Source organism: Lytechinus pictus, chromosome 5 (assembly GCF_037042905.1).
Source record: "Lytechinus pictus isolate F3 Inbred chromosome 5, Lp3.0, whole genome shotgun sequence".
Lineage (NCBI taxonomy): Eukaryota > Metazoa > Echinodermata > Echinoidea > Temnopleuroida > Toxopneustidae > Lytechinus > Lytechinus pictus.
The window spans coordinates 45,972,071-45,993,786 of NC_087249.1; the positions used below are offsets into that span (position 1 = coordinate 45,972,071).

Below are 21,716 nucleotides of genomic sequence, written 5' to 3' on the forward strand. Positions count from 1 at the left end.
ATATGAATAGTTTGATATTAATCCCTGTCCCGATTTTTTTTTATAAATGAAAAGAAAATGAAAAATGACAAAGTTAAAATGTTCAGTCAAGACATTAGCGTGTAGTCCCATCCATACTTCTGTGTGAAGTGAAAGTGACCCACAGCGAAAAAAAGGATAATGCAAATCTTATTACATTAACCTATTTTTTTTATGTAGACCTTGGTTTGGTTGACATACGTTGTCAAATATTTTTTATTGCTTATAATATTTTTTTTATCATACATTTGTATCGTTAATACAAATAACATTTTAAAGCTATTTCAATCATGACATGATTAAGTAGATTAGACGAGAAACTAGGTTTTTTTTTATTAAAACCTAACATTATGGTGACTCTGCCATTCCGGTTACATTGTAAATCATGTGGAGCGTTTTGGCCCAGTGGATTATTCTTCTGACTTTGAAACAGGGTCGTGGGTTCGAATCCCAGCCATGGCGTAATTTCCTTCAGCAAGAAATTCATCCACACTGTGCTGCACTCAACCCAGGTGAGATGGATGGGTACCTGGCAGGAATTTATTCCTTGAAATGCCACCGCGCTGCAAAAGGCCGCGGTGCTTAAGCCAGGGCAATAATATCCAAGTCCTTTGGAAGCGCATAGGGACGTTACACAGTAAAAAATTAAACAACGCTGTTTACTATATGAACCTTACAGTAATTATTTAAACAGTTTAAACAAGTATTTAAATCTTATCAACAAAGTTTAATGTTCAATATCTAATCTTCAATAAATTAAACATGATTGTTTAAACGGTTAAACAAATACTGTAAGGTTCATATAGTAAACAGCGTTGTATAAAATCTTAAACAGCATTTTTACTGTGTATGACATAATGTGATATGCGCTATACAAGAACCGCGTTATTATTAGTATTATTATTATCATCATCATCCGATCAGAATATTTTTATTCATGATAGTTATTAAGATCGTAAGGCAAAGTTTCCATAATCTGACGTTATTTATAAAAATGGAACTCAGACGAAAACACAGACCTCCCTCCACCACGTGACTACCACTGCTAACGAATACTGAGTTGAAAAAAACAACACATCATAACCACAAATTCTTATGAATTGAATAATAAACTAAAGGAATAACAATATTTTTGTATGTTTTCTTTTAGGCTTATAAAGCTAAATTATACGGCTTAAATTACGTCTGGCTTATATGGGGACACTATGAACACGAGTGGTGGGTAAGTATTGATTATAATATGTTGACTACTGAATTATTTCATTCCCATGAGTTTGTACAGGTGCCTGTACACAATGGGTTAAATTTATTCCTTTAGGACAGCGTACACATCACATCTGATGTACGACCCGCTTTTGGAACCAATCGTATTTTGCATGTATTATGAATATATGAACATGACAAGTTTTTGTGGTTGAGGTAGATATGAGAATAGTAATATCAAAATATTGGGTAAAAGAATGCCTTTTCTTCGGAGTAATGCTAAAATTGATTTCAATTCGTGGACAATCGTACTTAAAATTTCATTTACAATAGCAAGGAATTCAACTGTAGTATCTACATAGCAACAAAGAGACTTTTGAGCGTGTGGTGTTCCCTTTGCCAATGTTCAAATCAAAATTTGTTTTCGTAGGTGATGGTAGCCTCAGAAAGAAAAAAGGAAAACGAATGTGATTCACTGATTTAAAAGTACAATCAGATTGCTTGAGATAATATTGCTTCAAAATTCGTGATGATTTTAAGACGAATCTAGATTAGTGCTGTAGAAACACCTCTCACTTGAATAATAAAAGTGTTGACTTTGAAAAGAAAAGAACACAACTCAAAGCGTGCGTAATATTTACCATATTCTGTTAAAGGCTTAGAATGATTAATGCAAAATATTTTCCTTTGATAGAAAATGGATGACGAAACAACGGACTGCACCATGGAAGAAATCTCAGCAGCAGTGGAGGGGTACATCGCCGTTACTTTCGATGTCTTAGGGGACAGCAACAACGAAACTATCTCAAAAATGGTGAGTAGGTATTTTTTTTTTTTTTAACAGTGCACATCTAGTTTCCAATAATGCATATAGCATTTCCATTTATTTGAAAGCAGGATAAAAGAGCATTGTAGATTAAATGCCTTTCTCACGGGCATAGGTGCCGCGGCCGGGTATCGAACCCCGGACTTTCCATGTTTAGCTAGGCGCCTTAGACCACTCGGCCACGGCACCTCAACTAGGTTATGCGAGTGTGTTGATAGTTTTGGCGCCCTCTGTCTTGTATAATATCGTATTGTGTGCCACAGCTTCCTTGTAGTCTGCTGTGCAGCCCCTTCACTCAAGTTTAGGCGTCTGAAAACGCTGCCTACGATGACTTTTAGCAATGAATTGAAACCACAAGTTTAATATGTGCCTGTCTTGTGTGAAGACCAATTTCTTCGTCAAAGGTTCAATCAGCTTCTGTGCTTGTAGACTGCCTTCTTCTGTTTATGATACTCGACTATCGCACTGTATTTTGTTCCACTTAATCGCGAATCAATAACTGATGTATGGTTTCTAAGATCGGAAGAATTTTCACTTACGCTCTAAAATAAAGTTCACCCAATATGTATGTTTGCTGGGTAAAATGATACCAAATACTTTGTCAATTTGACGCAATGTTGCGTTGAAATTAACCTTTTTAAATTCGCACTTCGCCCGAATGGGGAAACAAATTTACACAGCAAGCATGTTTGTTCTCTTTCTACCAAATATTTGGTAGAGTGTATATCTGAGGTGATGGAACTTACAGTAACTGTTACAGTCTACTCTGTTTTATGAAATACATTTCACCAGCATTCGGTTAGTCCTATGAGGCGATAAACTAAGTAAAGATAGAAACTTAGATATAAACATGGAAAATTCGATGGAAGGTTGCTTTTCACAAAATATATATGTCTTGTCGCGGCTGTTTTACGACGTTGGACTCTACAACTTCAGGAGCAATTCGTACCGTGACGACGCAAAGAACGGCACCAATTTCGCCGCATGGACTGTATCCATCATAACACGAGGGAAAATTGTTGAGCTGAAGAAGATCTTAAAGTGAAAAGGTGCAGGCATCTGCATGATTTGTTGAGCTGCACACCTTTTGGATACCGCAAAGTTAAGTGCCAATCCCTTGAAGCAATCCGATATTTCAGAGGATCCATTTACGACCCAATGTTTAATAGCCACATATCAATCAAATCCTCCGTCTAGGGCTATGGTATATTAAAGTCTTTCTTTGTAAGCATGATAAAAAGTAAATTAAAGCAAGCTAGAAATTATAATATTTGATGGCTTGGTCAATTCTTCAGCGTTACAACCATCATTGATCCCACCTTCACAGCTCACTATAAAATTGTTATTATTTCTTAATTGAATCCTGACGTCAGATGTCATCTTTAAGAGCATGGTTATTTTGAGTATGGACAGTAAAATGATTCATTTGCTTTGCGCCTCGATCAATTATGGCGCATGCGTGGGGCGTCGTGGTCTAGTGGTCAAGACTCTCGTCTTTCAATCTGAGGGACGTGGGTTTGATTCCCCGTCACGGCGTGTTTTCCTTCAGCAAGAAATTTACCCACATTGTGCTGCGCTCAACCCAGATGAGATAAGTGGGTACCGGCATGAAGTAATTCATCAAAAAGCTCTATGAACAGGAATGTACTTTAGGCTAGCTTAGCCTGGGTAATGTAATGATAGGAGCGCCTTGAGCACCTAACAAGGTCGATACGTGCGCCATATAAATCCTATATTATTATCATTTATTCAGTTCTTTTATGTAATATCTTTGTGAAATAATTATTTAGTTTATTAGCCACTTAATGTGTTCCTTCACTCTACATGTTCTATCCCGATATGTTTCATGGCCTTGTTGTATCATTTACGAATCACTTCTTCCTTGACTAAATACCAAGCAGTGAGCTAAATGTTTAGCATGACATTCATGCGAAGAATTTTATTTAACAGTGGCAAATCGGCTTGTAATAGATCAGCCGTACGTAAGGTCACGAATAACCTTACGCGTTGTAAATCACCTTTAACTGATCTCCCCCGCCCCCTTTTCCCCTCTCTCACACTCTCCCTCTCTCACACTCTCCCTCTTTCTCACCTTCTATCTGCCAATATCTATTATCCTTTTATGTCCCGTAGTTGTATTGTGCAATTTCGCCCTGGTTTTGTCTTTCTTCATCGCCCCCTTTTTTTCTTCATGTCTTTCTCTCTTGTGATATCTCTCCTGTTTTAACTCTCCCTTCCTTTCTCTAATGTTAATTTCACATTCGTTCCCCTCTCTCGTCATCCATCTTTCTACCGCATCGATCCCCAAGAAACCTTATTCGAGCTGACATGGATAGATGAGTCGATATGGAAGCTGGCTTAAGCTAAATATATTTTCACAACCCACTAGTCATTGCCAAACACGTTGATTTTCCTTATATCAGGAATAATATATCCCTTGTCGGTCTGAATGGGGAACGCCATTTATCGTGCATTCATGAAATGCTATAGATTTTGGTTCCCCGTCCGAATTAGCGTAAGACTCACATCAAGTCGTGACGTAGATAGCCGAATACCCCTCTTCAGATTTATTGGGCTAATCATGTAGGTCGAATACAGTGAGGGAGAGTCGAGGATAGCGGGAGGGTATCGGTACCAGATTAACAACAGCAATTGCTTTAGGACGCCACTTGTTCACATTGAGGAGAATGGAGATGTAGAAAAAGAAGAAAGAAATTTAAAGAGATTTATGATCACTGTCGGAGCGTGAAACTTTATTCGCCATCTTCTGAGCACCGCGGTCGAAACAATCCCGAAATCTCAACATTTTATCGAATTCAGCAAACGGTTGCCATCAAATGAGATTCATGGGCTAGACTGGATGTCACGAAAGAATAAGATACAAACAAACGCGGGCGTGATGAATAGACTTGATAAATCATGGAGGATTATGGGTGGTGGGATAACGATTTAAATGAACGAATGAAGGAGGGGGAACACGGTACATTCACAGTGGCACATACCCTAACTTTGAATTTAAACCCCCAAAGAACAACAATATTTAATATCACTGCTTCTTTAAATAGTTCACACAGTGCTTCAGTATGAATGATTTTCACGTGATCTTGAATTAAATGATTTTTAAAATATTTTTTTTATGAAAAAAGAGAAATAAACAAAATAAAAATACTCACTCTTACTCTCGTACTTCGTATATTCCTAATTACCCAATTAAAATTCTTAAAGCGAAAATCATGTAACACCCACATGAACACACTCACGCACACACTAGGTCTTGTAATTTGACAATCGGCGATTCGCTTATTTATCGTCAAAATGGGGACGTCTGTTTGGGGTTTCATACACTCAGAATGTGTATTCAATCCACTAGCGGGGCTCATTGGCGTCATCGAAGTGCGCTAACCGGGGACGCTTCCTACTGTCCGAAACACATGACATATGAGATTAATTTGCCGAACGGAATTAAAGAAGAAGAAAAGAAGTGATTTTACTGTATGGAAACGCTTTGAAATGAGATGAGGAATATAGCGGCATGGTTATCTTAACCCGGGACGTCCCCGGTTGGTGGGTAAAGTGTAAGAAACTGTCCCTATAGACGGGTCAATATACGACCAAAAATAGCCTTACCCGGAACAAATTGCAACAAATGATTTTTCAACGGTATTTTGTACTATTTGATCTCAGGAATAACATACTAAAGATCTTCCAAAATCCGCATCCGGGAAAGTGGTTATTTTCAAGATGGCGTCCAAGATGGCCGCCATTCACTGAAAATGGTTACAACTGACACATTATCCACCCTAGAATCCTATCTGGGTTCATATTCCATGGTCTGGGGGTACAAACATTAATTTAGGCTAGAATGCATTATAAGTCCTCCAGTGTACCATGCAAATCCAAGATGGCGCACAAAATGGCTGCCGTAGGCTGAAAATCCACAATTCATCTAAATTTGTTTTTATTCAATGGTTTTAAGGGTGAAAGGGTACATTGAAACAAGTTACAAGGACAGCCAGTGGTCTGGTGTGTCCAAAAATCCAAGATGGCTTCCAAAAATGGAGTTTAAAATGACTGTTGATAATTAAAATGGACATAGTTCATTTCATATCCGCCTGGGACATAATGATTTTGGTGTCTAGACCATGATTTCAATGGTCAAATAAGACATTGGGACAAGTTACAAGGATAGTCAGTGGTCCAGTATGTTAAAAAATCCAAGATGGCTTCCAAAAATGGAGTCGAAAATTGCTGTTGCTCCTTAAAAAAACAACATAGCTTGCTCAATGTTCAGAAGTATGATTTTTGTGTCTATACCATGGTTAAATGGGTCAAATAATACATTGGGACAAGTTACAAGGAAAGTCAGTTGTCTGGTTTGTGCAAAAATCCTTGATGGATTCTAAAAAATGATTCTGAAATGGCTGCTAATACTTAAAGCGGACAAAACTCATTTCATTTTGGCCTGGGATATGTGATTTTGATGTCTAAACCACTGGTTTCAAGGGTCAAATAATATATTAGGATAAGTTACAAGGACAGTCAATGGTCTGGTATGTCCAAAAATCGAAGATGGCGTCCAAAAATTGGTCTTAAAATATGCTGCTGATACTTAAAGCGGACAAAGCTCCTTTCATATCGGCCTGGAAATGTAATTTTGGTGTCTAAACCACTAGTTTCAAGGATCAATTAATACATTAGGACAAGTTATAAGGACAGTCAGTGGCCTGGTCGGTAAAAAAAATCTAAGTTGGCTTCCAAAAATTGATTTTAAATTGACTGCTGCTACTTAAAGCGGACATAGCTTATTTCATATCAGCATGGGAGATGCGATGTTGGTGTCTAAACCACTGGTTTAAAGGCCAAATTAGTACATTAGGACAGGTTTTAAGGCCAGTCAGTGGTCTGGTATGACCAAAAATCCAATATGGCTTCCAAAACTTGATTCTAAAATGGCTGTTGATACATAAAAGTGGCATAGCTCATTTTAAATCCGCCTGTGAGATATGATTTCGGTGTCTAAACTATGGTTTCAAGGGTCAAATTATATATTAGGACAAGACAATAGCAGTCAGTGGTCTAGTATGTCCAAAATTACAAGATGGCTTCCAAAAATGGAGTAAAAAATGTCTGATGTGTTAAAAGCATGGTTTAAAAGGGTCAAGTAATACACTAGGGTAAGATACAAGACCAGTCAGTTGTCTGTATGTTAAAAAAATTCAAGATTACTTTAAAAAAAATGGGGTGTAAATTGTCTGTTGCTACTTAAAAGTATGCATAGTTTATTATAAATACACCTTGGAGATATGATTTTGCTGTCTATACTAGAGTTTACAGGGTCAAGCAATACATTGGGTTAAGTTGAAAGGACAGTCAGGTGTCAGGTATGTCCAAAAATCAAAGATGGCTTTAGGAATGGGGGTCTTAAATGACTGCTGTTACTTAAAAGTGGATAGAGAACATTATAAATACACCTTGAGGATATTATTTTGGTGTCTACACTAGGGTTTCAAGGGCCAAACAATACTTCGGGACTGGTTACCATGATATGCAGCTATCCATTTTGCCTTAAAATCCAAGTTGGCTTAAAAATGGGTTCTAAAGTGACTACTGTTACATAAAATATCTACCTGTTAGAAATAATCTTGGTGCCTACACTTTAATGCATGGGGACAAATTATCATATTGTTTCATGAGTTGGTAACAGCACCCATTTTGATGAAATTTTAGATTCCATCATGGATTCTTTGACAAAATGGAGTACTAACCATCCTTGTTACTTGTCCGAATGTATTTTTTGACCCTTCATACCACAATTTGGACACCAACATTATTTCTTGCAGATGAATATTGTAGAACTCTGACCACTATTGAATGATATGAATCGTTTTAGATTTCTTTTTTAAAAACCCTCTTGTGTTTTAGGCGAACTGGACAACTGCATATCAATGTAACCAGTCCAAACGTATTATTTTATCCATGAAACCATAGTGTGGACACCGAAATCATATCCCCTAGGTGGATTTTAAATGAACTATGTCCATTTTTAAAGTAACAGCAGTCATTTTTTATTCTGATTTTTGGAAACTTTCTTATATTTTCGACATACTGGACCACTGACTGTCCTTGTAACTAATTTTCTGCCTTTTGAAACCATGATATAGGCAAAAAAATCATATGCCCTTGACGAATAAAACATGAAGTATGTCCATTTTTAAATACCATCGCGGCTAATTGATACTATTTTTTAAGCCACCGTGGACTTTTGGACATACTTGACCACCAATCGTCCTTGTAATTTATCCCAATTTATTATTTGACCCATTTAACCATGGTATAGGCACAAAAAATCATATTCCCGGATATTGAACAAACTTTGTTGGGGTTTTTTAAGCAGCAACAGCATTTTTTACTCCATTTTTGGAAGCCATCTTGGATTTTGGAACATACCGGACCACTGAATGTCCATGTAACTTGTCCCAATGTATTATTTGACCATTGAAACCATGGACTAGACACCAAAATCATATCTCTCAGGTGGATTTGATATGAGCTATGTCCATTTTAATTATTAATAGCCATTTAAAACTCAATTTTTGGAAGCCATCTTGTATTTTTGGACACACCAGACCACTGGCTGTCCTTGTAACTTGTCCTGACGTACTACATCATCATTAAAACAATCGAATGGAAACCAAATTAAAGCCACTTAAGTAAGTAATAGATGAATTGTATGTTTTTTAGATTACGGCAGCCATTTTGGGCGCCATCTTGGATTTTCCTGGTACCCTGGAGTGCTAATATTCACTCTAACTTGTATAAATAAATTCTTTTACCCATTGGACCATGGAATATGAACCAAAATAGGATTCTAGGGTGGATAATGAGTGAGTTATATCCATTTTTAGTAAATGGCGGCCATCTTGGACGCCATCTTGAAAATAACCACTTTCCCGTATGCGGATTTTGGTAGATTCTTAGTATGTTATTCCTGAGGTCAAATAGTACAAATACAGTTGAAAAATCATTTGTTGCAATTTGTTCCGGGTCAAACCATATATTGACCCATCTACTATACGCAGGCCATTAGAAAGTTTTTCTCTTTCCCTCTCACGCATAAACGTATATACACACTTACGCGAATTAAGATTATTCAACTTAGTCTTTTGTCAGCGAAATTCATCTATTATCCAAATATAAAATCATAGACCCGTACGACGCCAGTGTACAGAACGCAATTTCCACTTCTAACCTTTTATCACCTTTAGTTCACTTTCCTGTTTAATTCTTCTTAAAATTCATCCTTAATCTGATAGCTTCCAATTTACTTAACACCGGTGGATTAGTGCATTGGTGGAAATGCGCTATTCGAAACGCAAAGATGCCTTCAAATTTCTTGCATTTCTTGTTTTATCATCTTCCTCTGCAGTACATTTTGTCATCTCTTCTCTCAGATTATCCCCATGCACTTTGTATCAATATATTTTTTTGTCAAAATGAATATCAAACGAAGAATGTTCTTTCCTGATGTAGGTGCAGTCCTTACTACCGCCACTTCGACAAGTCTGTCCTTCCTTTGTTTCTTCACTTTCCATCCTCCCTTGATCTGCACTTGTTCCTTCTATTATCACCATCCCTCCTTATTAAGGGCAAGGTAATCGTTACAGAAAGACACCACCGAGAGCCACGGGATCAAGACGTGCTCTTCCGTGCGACAAGGAATTGACGTGTTTCCGCGTGACACCGTTTTGGAGAGCCCTGGCTTGATCACTCCCCCCTAGATACATGGTACAAATAAACAGATCCAGGGGGGGGGGGGGAGCACAGTTGACACTCTTTTAATAGCATGCATATCTGATGCACGTACAGTGTAGACTCAAACGACAAGTAGGTTAAGACAGGGGCTTTAATTATAAAAACAGTGAGCAGCAGGAGGGTATATAATTTTCAAAATATCGTTTCAAAACGAGCAGTTTCAACTATCCGCGCTAGTTTTGTAAACGCGAATTTCGAACATTTAATCTTTTTTTCATTAAAAATGTCTCCAATATGTCCCAATACCCCCATCTGATGCCTGCTTCGTTGCCATGACGACGTGAGAAAGGATAAACGAGAGGTTTTCGAAAGTTGATGTTTGAGAGAAACGGCAGTGCCGCTGTTCCTCTCGGCGCCGCGATTCAACTATAAAACCTCAAGAAATGGATCTCTGATTGCCGGGGACCGGGTTTACTTTTGTTAGCTCTTTCCGTTTAACTTTTCGCTAGATTGTATCACTGCAGGCATATACTCTATGTAGAATTTAAGAATGAAACCCGATTTGGTATTTTGGAGAGCGGCGAAGTAATTAGCAATGCTTAGTTTGGCCTATTTCCATTCCTTCAAAAGATCACGCGACTCAGAGAGCGGGTTAAAATAAACTGATAAAGCATTCGTAATTAAGGATGACGCGCTATTTTGCCGGTAGATCACCTACTCAGATGTACAAAGAGTTAGCAAGGAATTTGGTAAGAAACTTGACTCAAACTCCAGGGGCCGTTTCATAAAACATGTTTTAATAACAAATTTGCAATAACAGTTGAAAGCTACTGTTGATTTGATTGGCTGATACTATAAATATGTTATTAAGTCTCTGTGAAACGCCAACCGGGAGAGATGAAATGGATGGGAAGTTGAAAATGAAATGAATGTTGAAACATGTAGCTTTCCACAGAACATTACATAAAAAATGAAATAGTTCTTTTGTTATTTTCAACATCACAATTTTTTTTGAATTCCTTAAATATTTTTTTCTGCCATACACTTTTTAAAATGACAAAGCGATGGCAGGATCGTGGCTAAGCTTTGTAGAAAGAAAGAACAAAAAAGAAAGAAAGAAAGTCAGACAGAGAATTAAGGCAACGTGGGGGGGGGGTGTTAAAACTTGGCAAACTTAATATTTGAATCATTTTCCTCGTATATATTTAAGAATACGATCAATCGTAAACTGACCTTGGTATGGCTTTGGGAAAAGTTAGATGGATAACCTGTACGATAATTGTGCATATAAATTAAGGATCTTAGCCCAAGATTAGAATTATACTGCCGTATAATAAATCACATAATTTATGAAACACTTCAATCATGAGTAGGACAACCTGGTTCCTCTTTGAATATTCTTCTTCGGTAATATATTTCCCAGGTCTCTGTATCACGAAGGCCTGTATTAATGGATACAATATGGAAATGATGGCGGTGACGGATATAACAAAGCAGCGTTGATTCTGCATGGAAGAGTAGAAAATAACGTTTTCGCATCAACATTGACCATGTTGACTAAGATTTTATATATATATATATACACAACAAAAAAAGTAAGTCCCCCCTAAATCATATTGCTGTAACTTTTGAACAGAATTATTTTGAGATATGATTTTTCGTATGTGGTTTCTTACACTCATAAAGCAACTCATGGAGAAAAATGATATTGATCGGTTGAGCCATGCATGAGTAATTAAAGATTGAATTAAAAATGACCATTTTTAAAAGTCACAAGAGTCGTTTTTCAGATCGTGCAAATACAAAGTTGGGCAAAAGTTGATTTTAGGTGAATTTTTTGGTGTTATGCTGTTTTACTATCCATCATTTAGCCACTCCACACACAATTTTGTTATCGTATGTTCATGGTTGAGTGAGCACAATGTATTGTCGGGGCCCGGGCCGCTGAAGCGGGGGGAGGCTTCAGCCCCCCATTTTTTCCAAAAGCATTTACTAAAATGTAAAAATTACCATACGTTTATGATTTTTTTGCATGGTCAGCCCCCCACACACTTTTGGCTCAGCCCCCCCCCCTTTGAAAACCGTTCCGCGGCCCCTGTATTGTGACGTATCATCATAGGGGCTTATGGAAGTATCCTCGACAACTTGTTAGATCATGTTAACATTTGAAAATGTTGGTGGCTCCCCCCATTATAGGCCCCTCCCCCATATTAAAATTATGGATCCACCACTGATTTGTCCATAAATTAGACTGATCATGAGAAATTGTAAGGAAAATAATACATTTATGCAGTATAAAGAGTATTCATTTCTAAGTTTTCGAATGTGCTCGCTCAACCATGAAAATGTTTAAAGTTCGGAAAGTGTGTAGTGATAGAATTGATGGATGATAAAAACAACAGCAATTAAAGTCACATTTGAAACCGATTTTGCCCCCAATTACCCTTTAAAATGAGTCTGTGACATTGACAATACCAATTTTCCCACTTTGATGCGTGCTCACTCATCCATAAATAAACAAATCGATTTCATTTTTGCTCAGAATTCTGCCCATAGGTTGATAAACATAACTGCCAAATGACATTGCTAAAGACAGCCTTGAAAAAAAGTTCCACCATATTGAATAAGAGGTTACTTATTCTTAAACATATGCACCCATAATATACACAAGTCTATGAGAGAGGAAGTCAAAATTTTAACAAATATGAAATGAGGGTTTGTTTCATGGACGGTTTTTGTTACTTCTGCCAACAGTTATTTCATGAAACTTCGCACATGGCTTCAGAGTAACATTATCCAAAAGGCGCGCACACCAAAATAACCATTCGATACGGCACAATGTGGTGCCAAGGCCTTGAACTTTCCTCTAATTTGCATAATTTTCGAATATTGTGTGCTCACTGATGCATTAAACATCGGGATTTTCATAAAAATCAAATAAAATGAACTATGCAAGGAGGTTTGTGACAGATATCCATAGTTAAGAATTGCATTTTTTCAAATAACGTATAAAAGAGCTAATCACATTCCACATGTTTATTCAAGCGTGAATGTTTACATAAACGCCTTTGAATCATTGAAGCATGTTAATTGGTCATAAACATAACGAAAAAGCTGAGAAAAGATCATTTTCAGTTACCAAAATGAAACAATACTTGCCTATGATATTTGAAAATCGTATTTTTTGTTTTCAATAAATGTTCATTGAACCGTGAAACGATGAATATTGTTGAAGAAACTCTTCCCTAAAATAACTGTCATCATATTCTTTCATTTTTATGGATAGAAATGTGTAAAAATCCAATTATAGCAAATTTGGACTTGTGTTTATTCAACTGTGAAATTTAGCCAAAAAAGTTGTATCGTCTTTTAGAAAGTACCTTTTACAAGCCTTCTGACTATTTTTCATGATAAGAATGTGGAATTAGTTCCAATAAAATGGAATCAAAGTCATGATATTTGGCTTGTGACTTTTGAAAAGTGACATTTTTGTCTTCTGACGGTGCTCACTGAAGCATGGCGAAAAATACGTCCATAACATTTACTCAAGGGGTAGCTTAGAAAATTACCTACACGCTCATGTAAAAATATATTAAAAACTCGCATTGGTTCGGAAATTATTGATGTTTGTTTAAGGGGGGACTTCCTTTTTTTGTTGTGTATATATTATAAGAGTAAAAAAAAAAAAAAAAAAAATATATATATATATACATATTGCAACTCTTATATCAATGATTTGAGTTGACCGGGCATGGTGGCTCAGTGATAGAGCGTCCGCCTCATAAACGGGAGGTCGTGGGTTCGATCCTCGGCCGAGTCGTACCAAAGACTTATAAAAATGGGACCTTCTGTCTTCTTGCTAGGCGCTTTGCATTAGATTGGAGAAGGGTAATGATAGCATATTATGCTATGCAGGGTCCGCTGGTAGAGGAGTTTCCTCACTAAAGTGGCTACCCTGGGTAACATTATTATTATTATTAGTAATAAATTTATGGCCTGACGTGAAGAAAAGAAAGAGAGAGGTGAAAATATTTGTGCCTGTTTTCAGAGTTTCAGATTTTGTTTCCAATTTGTAAATGAACAGAGCGAGACAGAGAGAGGAATTTGGATCAACAAGCAAGGGGCATATGATGTTAAAAATCTTTTTTTTTTTTATAAATTGTATTTTCCAATTTTGATAATGAAATACGCCTACTTACATACCTATACAAAAATCTGTCCTTTTCGACCCCATAAAACAAAGCTCATTCCAGCTACTTTCTTTTCGAGTGATTTTTTTAGATGATCGTACGTACTGATAAATACACACAACCAAAATATCAATATTGGACCCCTATTCTGTCCAATTTTTTTTCTTCAGTTTTTAAACTATTTTTTGATGTGATATCTTACTATAGGAATATTACCTTTTCTTCCCCACTGAAAACGCCCATGAAAAACAAAAATATATAAATGAATGATATCTACTAAAGGATTTCTCAGGGAAACGTATATTTACAGAGTATTGAACAACAGGAGATCTGAAAAATACAAAAAAGACACATCCGTTGATAGTGTGGACCCACATGTTGTTTCCTGTGTCAGCTTCACCAGGAAAAACACTTGGTAATGAAATGAATGTAATTCCTAGCAGACCTAAATTACTTCAATTAAACTTTGTTGATCTAAATAAGCATTCTGGCGTATGATAAAAAGCTTTAGATTTGCTTCCTACCATTTTTTCGTATCGAAATTAGATAGTATCGATACCAGAACTATAACTTAGCTGTAAGTTGATGACTGGAACGCAGTTAGGCCTGAGCGAAAGGTCCGAGAACATATCATCGTGCGAACATAATTTGTAATTAGCTGATTGCATGAAATTGTTACGTCTCAAATCAGCTACCCAGATGCGGCCGTCACATTTCAAGATGCACTAACGGCTGCTCAATAGTGACAGCCGCATCCTAACATTGTTTCCATACCGTGACGTATGAATGACACGTGATTGTGACACGTGACAATGTAGACAGGCCCCGCGTTGGAGACGTGCGCAAGCAGGAAGCGCAAAGGTAATTTATCCCAAACAGGCTGGAGTACTTCATTTTGCACTTCTCATTTTGAAACGTATGGAGCGTATCTAATTTCTCCAATAAGGAGCCTCCCATGTGATAGCATGATAATGATTAATTTGCAATTAGACGTGTAAAATTGGTAAATAAAGCACCTGAGATGTTACATTTCCGTCATTAACGTTCCCTGATTTCATTCACGTGTCACTCTGATGGATACAGATATTTCCTTTTTAAAATCACTTCGAACCGCAGTCGCTGTCTATCAAGAACACCTCTCATCAGTGGCGTACCGTGGGTCACGGCATTGGGGGGGGGGGCACCAGCCAAAATTTCAAGTCACTTAGGGAGCGCGCGAAGCGCGCTCAGTTGCCAGGTATACTGATCTAATAGAGACATTTCAAGGACATGCAATGCCATTAAACGGATAAGTATCTCACTGATCAAATAATGCGAGCGCGAAGCGCGAGCTAAATTTTTTTGATAATTCAGACCTAAAAGGGACATTATAAGCAAATTTTTGTAATCGTGATACGTACCTGTCTCGCTAAACAAAAAATGCGAGCGCGAGGCGCGAGCTGAAATTTTTGTATATATTGACCCCAAACAGGGACATTTTAAGGACTATATTTTAGGTATCCATTAAGAGTATAAGTCTGTCAGCATAGTCATCTAATGCTAGTGCCATCCTTTGCTGATTTTGTTAGAATTACATCTAAACACATGAGGCACTTTTTGTAGTCATTGTAATCATATGGTTATCATACGCATCTCACTAATCAAATACTGCGAGCGCGAAGTGCGAGCTAAAAAATTATGAAATTCAGACCTGAAGAGAGGCATTCTAATGCTTGTTTGTAGGAATTCACTAAGACCGTACGTATTTCACTAACCAAATGATGCGAGCGCGAAGCGCGAGCTGAAAAATTTTGATATTCAGATCAGAAAAAATTGACATTTTAAGGACTGATTTTAAGAATTCATGAAGAGCAGAAATCTCAACAATCAACTAATGCTAACGTTAGCACGGACAGGAAATGTTTTATATTAAGACCTTAAAATTGGGCAATCAATTTAAGTAGTCATGAAAAAGAAGTAAATGCCACTACATAAAACAATAGTAACTCGAATTGCGAGGAAATATATTTGGTGTATATTGATTTGAAAACGGGAGGTTTTAGTACAACAGGATTATATATCTCGTTAAACAGTCTATTCGAGCACCAGGAACAATGAAGACAAAGGCCCTGAGCAAATAATGTTTCATAAAGTTATGAAAAAAATGCTTCTTATGTAATATAACATAACATAATATAATATAATGTAACATTATAATGAACAATATTTTTTTCTTTCCCCACTACGTTTCTCTTCCTTTCTCCCTCTTTTTCTCCTTTTCCCCGTTTTTTTTTTGCCAGCCGATGGGGGGGGGGGGGGGGGGGCACGTGCCCCCCCATGCCCCCCGTAGTTACGCCACTGCCTCTCATGTTGTTTAAACTTGTAATCAGCCAATCAACCAACCACCCATTTCTATAGCACCGCTTTAGATGAATGATTTAGGAATGGTACTTGGAACTGATGGAAAAGGCAGGCAATGAGGATTTTAAAAGAGAGATATAATTAATACTGATTTCTGTACTTCACATCGAATGTATACTCTCCGATTTTTTTCTTTCCCCATATTTCCTTCACTTTATGATGGAACTTTTTTTTTCGAAATGACTTTTATTCGTATTCGTTGATACTTATTATCTTTTCTTTTTGTAAATTCCCAATACCCCCCTCTGTACAAAATGGTAAGCAAACTTTTGAACTCAGCATGCTTAGAGTGTGGTCTTAATATCTGGAGATAAATATTATTATCCTATAATGTTATCTGTATAGTGACACTGAGGGTTTTGAAAGGGCATCTACTTGTTTAGCTACTTGGTGTCATAAAAAAAAAATCAAGATGAATGTATACTGATTAGTGAATTAGTGTGTTATCACTCAAGTTGTTTTATATTGAATGAACACGCTGTTCAGAATGTTGCATTATGGCTTCGGAGTCTTGTCAGATTTTAGTAGTTGAGGACGTGAGGTGGAGCTATACAAAGTTTTTGAAAGCCGTAAATCTTTAAGCAAGACCATCTTTCAAAATATCCTGCTAGCTAATCAATATTTTATTCCTTTGAGAGTTGTTTGATGAAAGAAAATAGATATCGCATTAATATGTCTTCATTTGTCGAAAATCATTCTGTGTAAGACCTTTCAAGGTAAATTTCACGTCCGATTTTGTGACACAAAAACATATTGTAGCAAAGCGACATGTTAGATAAACGTCAATATTTGACCCATTTTGACACATGACCTTTAGTTGGGATTGACCCGGAAATGTTTGTGTTTCGGGAGAAAATCCCTTCCGGGTCTGAGTTGAAACCAAGAGGGGAAAAAATTGACCTCTAATACAATAATGATTTTTTTAATTTCATGACTCTACCCTTTTTAATGATTTACATGAAACACTGTCGCTCAACATAGAAAAGCCGTTAATCAAACTAGGAATTGAAATAATAAAATAAATTTGAATGCTCAGTTGTACCACAAATTCATTATGTTTCAATTCATTTCGGGAATGTCGCTTTATTCCAAAGACAATCACTCATGTTTAAATAATCAATCAAAACTTTCAAACGATGCGGAATTTACCATTAGTTTCGGAAGGAGACGATAATAGTTTTCGACCGATCAGTGTTTTGGCGAAATCGGTATAGCCATTTTATCATTTTGAACTCCAAATGATGTTAGGTGGAAATTGAAGGCACATACTCCCAAATTTGTCTGAACATCTAACAAAGCGCATAATATTTAATATAATTGTACCCTACCTGTACTTCTTATACTCATCAAAATGCATATTTGTTAATAGTATAAAAGGAAGACGAAAATAGAGACCAAAAAGCGGTAGAATTATAATTGTTCACGGAAGCGGAAGAATGGACTAGAGTCTGCTGTTCAGAGAAGTGCAAAGGCAAGTGCGATAAGGTTATAATTTAATTGCAGTCACTCTATATGTTTTTGCCATTATCCACTTGGCTAGGTCCTTGTTTAATCATTCATTTATATTTAGAATGATATTTATCAACCCATTAAGCATCGATGGGGGTAACAGAGACGGGAGATTTTTTTTTATAGTACGCCTCAACGACCTTGCTATCGCGTTGAAAAAAGGTCAAAGATACAATAGATGGATTATAATTGCTGTAAATGAGCAACATTTCATATAAATAGTTTTTCTCTGCAGATTATATATCTTTTATTATTTCCCTTTTTGCCATAAAAAGAAATAAATGGGAACTTTACCCTGACGAAAAGTTTGTTGTAAAAATAGCAGACAAAATAATACAAAATAGGGGAAGGTTTGAGATAAATCCATTCGATATTATGTATTGAGTGTTAGAATTTCATTTTTTGTTACGTCATGAAGTAGCAGCTGACCATTATGTTGTGTAGTATGAAATGCATTAATTTAATTTTTAATGGTTTATGGTGACTTGTGTTTTATTTTCTTTTGCGAGCGAGTGTGAATTGATCTATGTATTGATATACTTAAGGAACAATAAAAAAAAAAATCAATTTTTTGAGAAAATGACATTTTATACCATACCATGTGATATGTAGGAAAGCTGGTTGCATGTGACGTCATAAATGAAATAATTTAAAAAAATACTTTTTTTTTTTTTAAAATAGATTTTCCACAAACCTTCGCTAATATTTTCCTTTTTCTTCTGCTATTTCTACAATAAACTTGTTGTCAGGGTAAACTTCCCCTTTAACCATCGGCTGGTCATTGAACTGAATTGTGTCAATTCATATTATAATGTGACTCATTCAAAATAAAACATAATTTCTTGAGATGTAAAATAATGAATGTTTATTTTAAGTACGATTTTTTTTTTCATTTGTAGATTTTGAGACCCTAACAGGGAATCAAAACTATTCAGCTTTTTTTAAAATGAATAAATGCTCAACAAAACTTACAATAATTCGGGAATTTTTTTTTGTATCGGCTTAACTTTCATCACGTGCGTGCTTTGTCCGCTTCGCGACACGTACGCTTCCATTCTTTCAAATATTAACCTGTTGAATACTGAATTATGTCATTCACATAGACTTTGTACAGTATAACCCGGTTTCAGTTTGCAACGGGTTAACTTGTTGATACTTTACTGTAGTTCGTTAGAGCTCGTATAATAGTATAGGCAGGCATCCCGAATCTTACGAGACAGTTTGATAGAAATGAAATTGTCACCAATTATAATCGAAATGGCGGCAGAGAGAGAAAGAGAGAGAGAGTGTGTGTGTGTGTGGGGGGTGGGGCAGGTGGGAGAGAAGGTATTTGAGGTATACGGAGGGAGTCTGTAAGTATTAGGAGATATTAAAATAAATGAGCAATAAAAATAATAGAAGGAATACTTAAAGGACAAGTCCACCCCAACAAAATATTGATTTGAATAAAAAGAGAAAAATCTAACAAGCATAACACTGAAAAGTTCATCAAAATCGGATGTTAAATAAGAAAGTTATAACATTTTAAAGTTTTGCTTAATTTCACAAAACAGTTATATGCACATCCTGGTGGGTAGGCAAATTAGGAGACTGATGACGTCATCCACTCTCTGTTTCTTTTGTATTTTATTATATGAAATAGGGAATATTCAAATTTTCTCCTTTGTCAATTGATACAACGATTAATTCCTCCCTGAACATGTGGAATGAGCAATGTTTAATGCTATGTGATTCAGTCAAGTTAGTCCTTAATGTCAAATCTATAAAAAATGAAATATTGTATAGTTCAAACAATAAAAAACAAAAGAAATAATAATTGGGGGACATCATCAACTGTTTCATTTGAATTGTGCATATCCCTGTTTTGTGAAAACTAAGCAAAACTTTAAGATGTCATAACTTTCTAATTTTACATCCGATTTTGATGAAATTTTCAGCGTTTAGTTTGATTTTTCTCTATTTATTCAAATCAACATTTTTCTGGGGTGGACTTGACCTTTAAATCGGATGACAACAGAATGCAATATGATGAAAGTGCAGTCAGTCATTGAAACAGGCATGGAAGGTATGAAGCATTAATTGTCATTCATGATTCCGATCAGTGTGATCAATCACGCCTTCTCATCATCGAGATAATAAACTTCGTCTATTTTCAACCGGCCCGTTTCCCGCCTTTTCTATTCTTCCCTCGGCATTCGCGCACAATAAAAATGTAGCTAAATGCATGCAGTGTCGATGCCCTTTTTCTTGGCGTCCTTATGACACTCTTCAGATATACCTTAGCCGCGGGAAATCCGGTCGAAATAGGATCCTTCCTATAATAGGCTACAAGCTGGCGACCGGACTAATGGCGTTTATTTTCTCGTCGGTAGCGGACTGAATCGGGTCGATTCGCATTCGCATCAAAACACTCCATGATATTATCGATCTAGGATGTGAGGAGAAGGGGGGTGTCATAGAATCTTTTTCATCGTTAAGTTATGCAACACCTTACGATAGGATTCAATATGGCAGGCCAAATCTAAGTGTCCAAATTTGTCGCTCTGCGTACTATGCTTTCATATCTTCTATAGATTTCTTCAGTCGTGATTCAACACATGCACACCCGTCTATCCCACCAATCCATTGAGTATCTGGCATAGCGTCTTTTCCTTGCGGTGACGAAGCGCTCCGTAATTTTTCTTCACTAGATCATTTCTGTCCTCAAAAATGATAACATTGCAAAATACACCAATTGAGCAGTAAAAGAAAATAAAAGTACCAAAAAAAAATTATTCTAAGCATTTTCTAAAACAATGATCTGCGCTTGCAGCGGTCTCCATCAACGTCGATAGAGCATCCCACAGCGACATGTATATAATAAACGTACCACTACGGATCCATGCTCCTGCTTCGCTTCGATTGAGTCTCTCGAGTTGTGTTCTAACATAAAATTTTATGCAACGGGCAGGTAATTTGAGAGAAAAAGTGTGTTTCGTGAGACACAATTTTATATTTGCTTATCAAACAATGAGCACACAGTGCGAAAATTATAAATCTTCAGATTCCAACCCGGGATTTCAACCCAAACTTAATGCGGGATAGTATATTGGCTTATCAGCATCCCCGTGGCTAGAAGGTCATAGGTTTAAAGCATGAAAAAGATAATTTTGGACTAAGGAGACGCTGATTTCATTGAAAATTATTACATTTATCGAAAAGATACGGTTTGATCTTGAACCTATCTTATCAGCTACTTGAATCGGGAAATAGTGAGTATTCTTTTACCCGTTTCTTTATGAGGCGCGTGCTACGAACGTTCGTCGTACGTGATAACGCATCGCGTTAAGCAGCGCCCGTAGGAAGATTTGAAAATAGCTTGTGCTACCCCAGTAGAATTGAAAGAATAATCTTTCATTATTTTTTGTATGAGCCAAGTTCATGCACTCAGGAACAATGATACGAGTTTCACTTCTTAATTTACCATATGAGTTTTCTTATTTTACTTTGTATTGCATTTCTTTTTATTATGATAAAGATTTTGATGTAAATCTTCAAGGACTTTTTAAAGAGAAGAACAAGAAATGTCAAACGATGTATCACAAATCTGGGATTATGATACTCCCTGCGTGAGCAAAAGTATCCCCCGGAGATACCAAATCTCGGAGATGTAAATCCTTGTTTATTACCTTCGGAATAATCCATTTCAAATGCTCTGCATAATTTACTTTGAAATTTATTTGCTTGTCATTATATTGGCATATTTTATGTCTTGAAAGAAAATCCCGATGATCCATTTCTAATGATGTTTGGAAAGTCACGTTGATGCCAGCCTGACA

At 36.6% G+C, this 21,716-nt stretch overlaps 1 protein-coding gene across 1 annotated transcript in view; it reads left to right on the top strand.

Annotated features, from left to right (window-relative positions):
- The window catches only part of LOC129261351 (gamma-aminobutyric acid type B receptor subunit 1-like), a 54,216-nt gene that overhangs the window by 16,981 nt on the left and 15,519 nt on the right, over positions 1-21,716 (top strand). The window contains exons 5-6 of the mRNA XM_064099525.1: positions 1,169-1,240; positions 1,916-2,035. Of these exons, the coding sequence (XP_063955595.1) occupies positions 1,169-1,240; positions 1,916-2,035 (192 nt within the window). The remainder of the gene's footprint in view (positions 1-1,168; positions 1,241-1,915; positions 2,036-21,716) is intronic.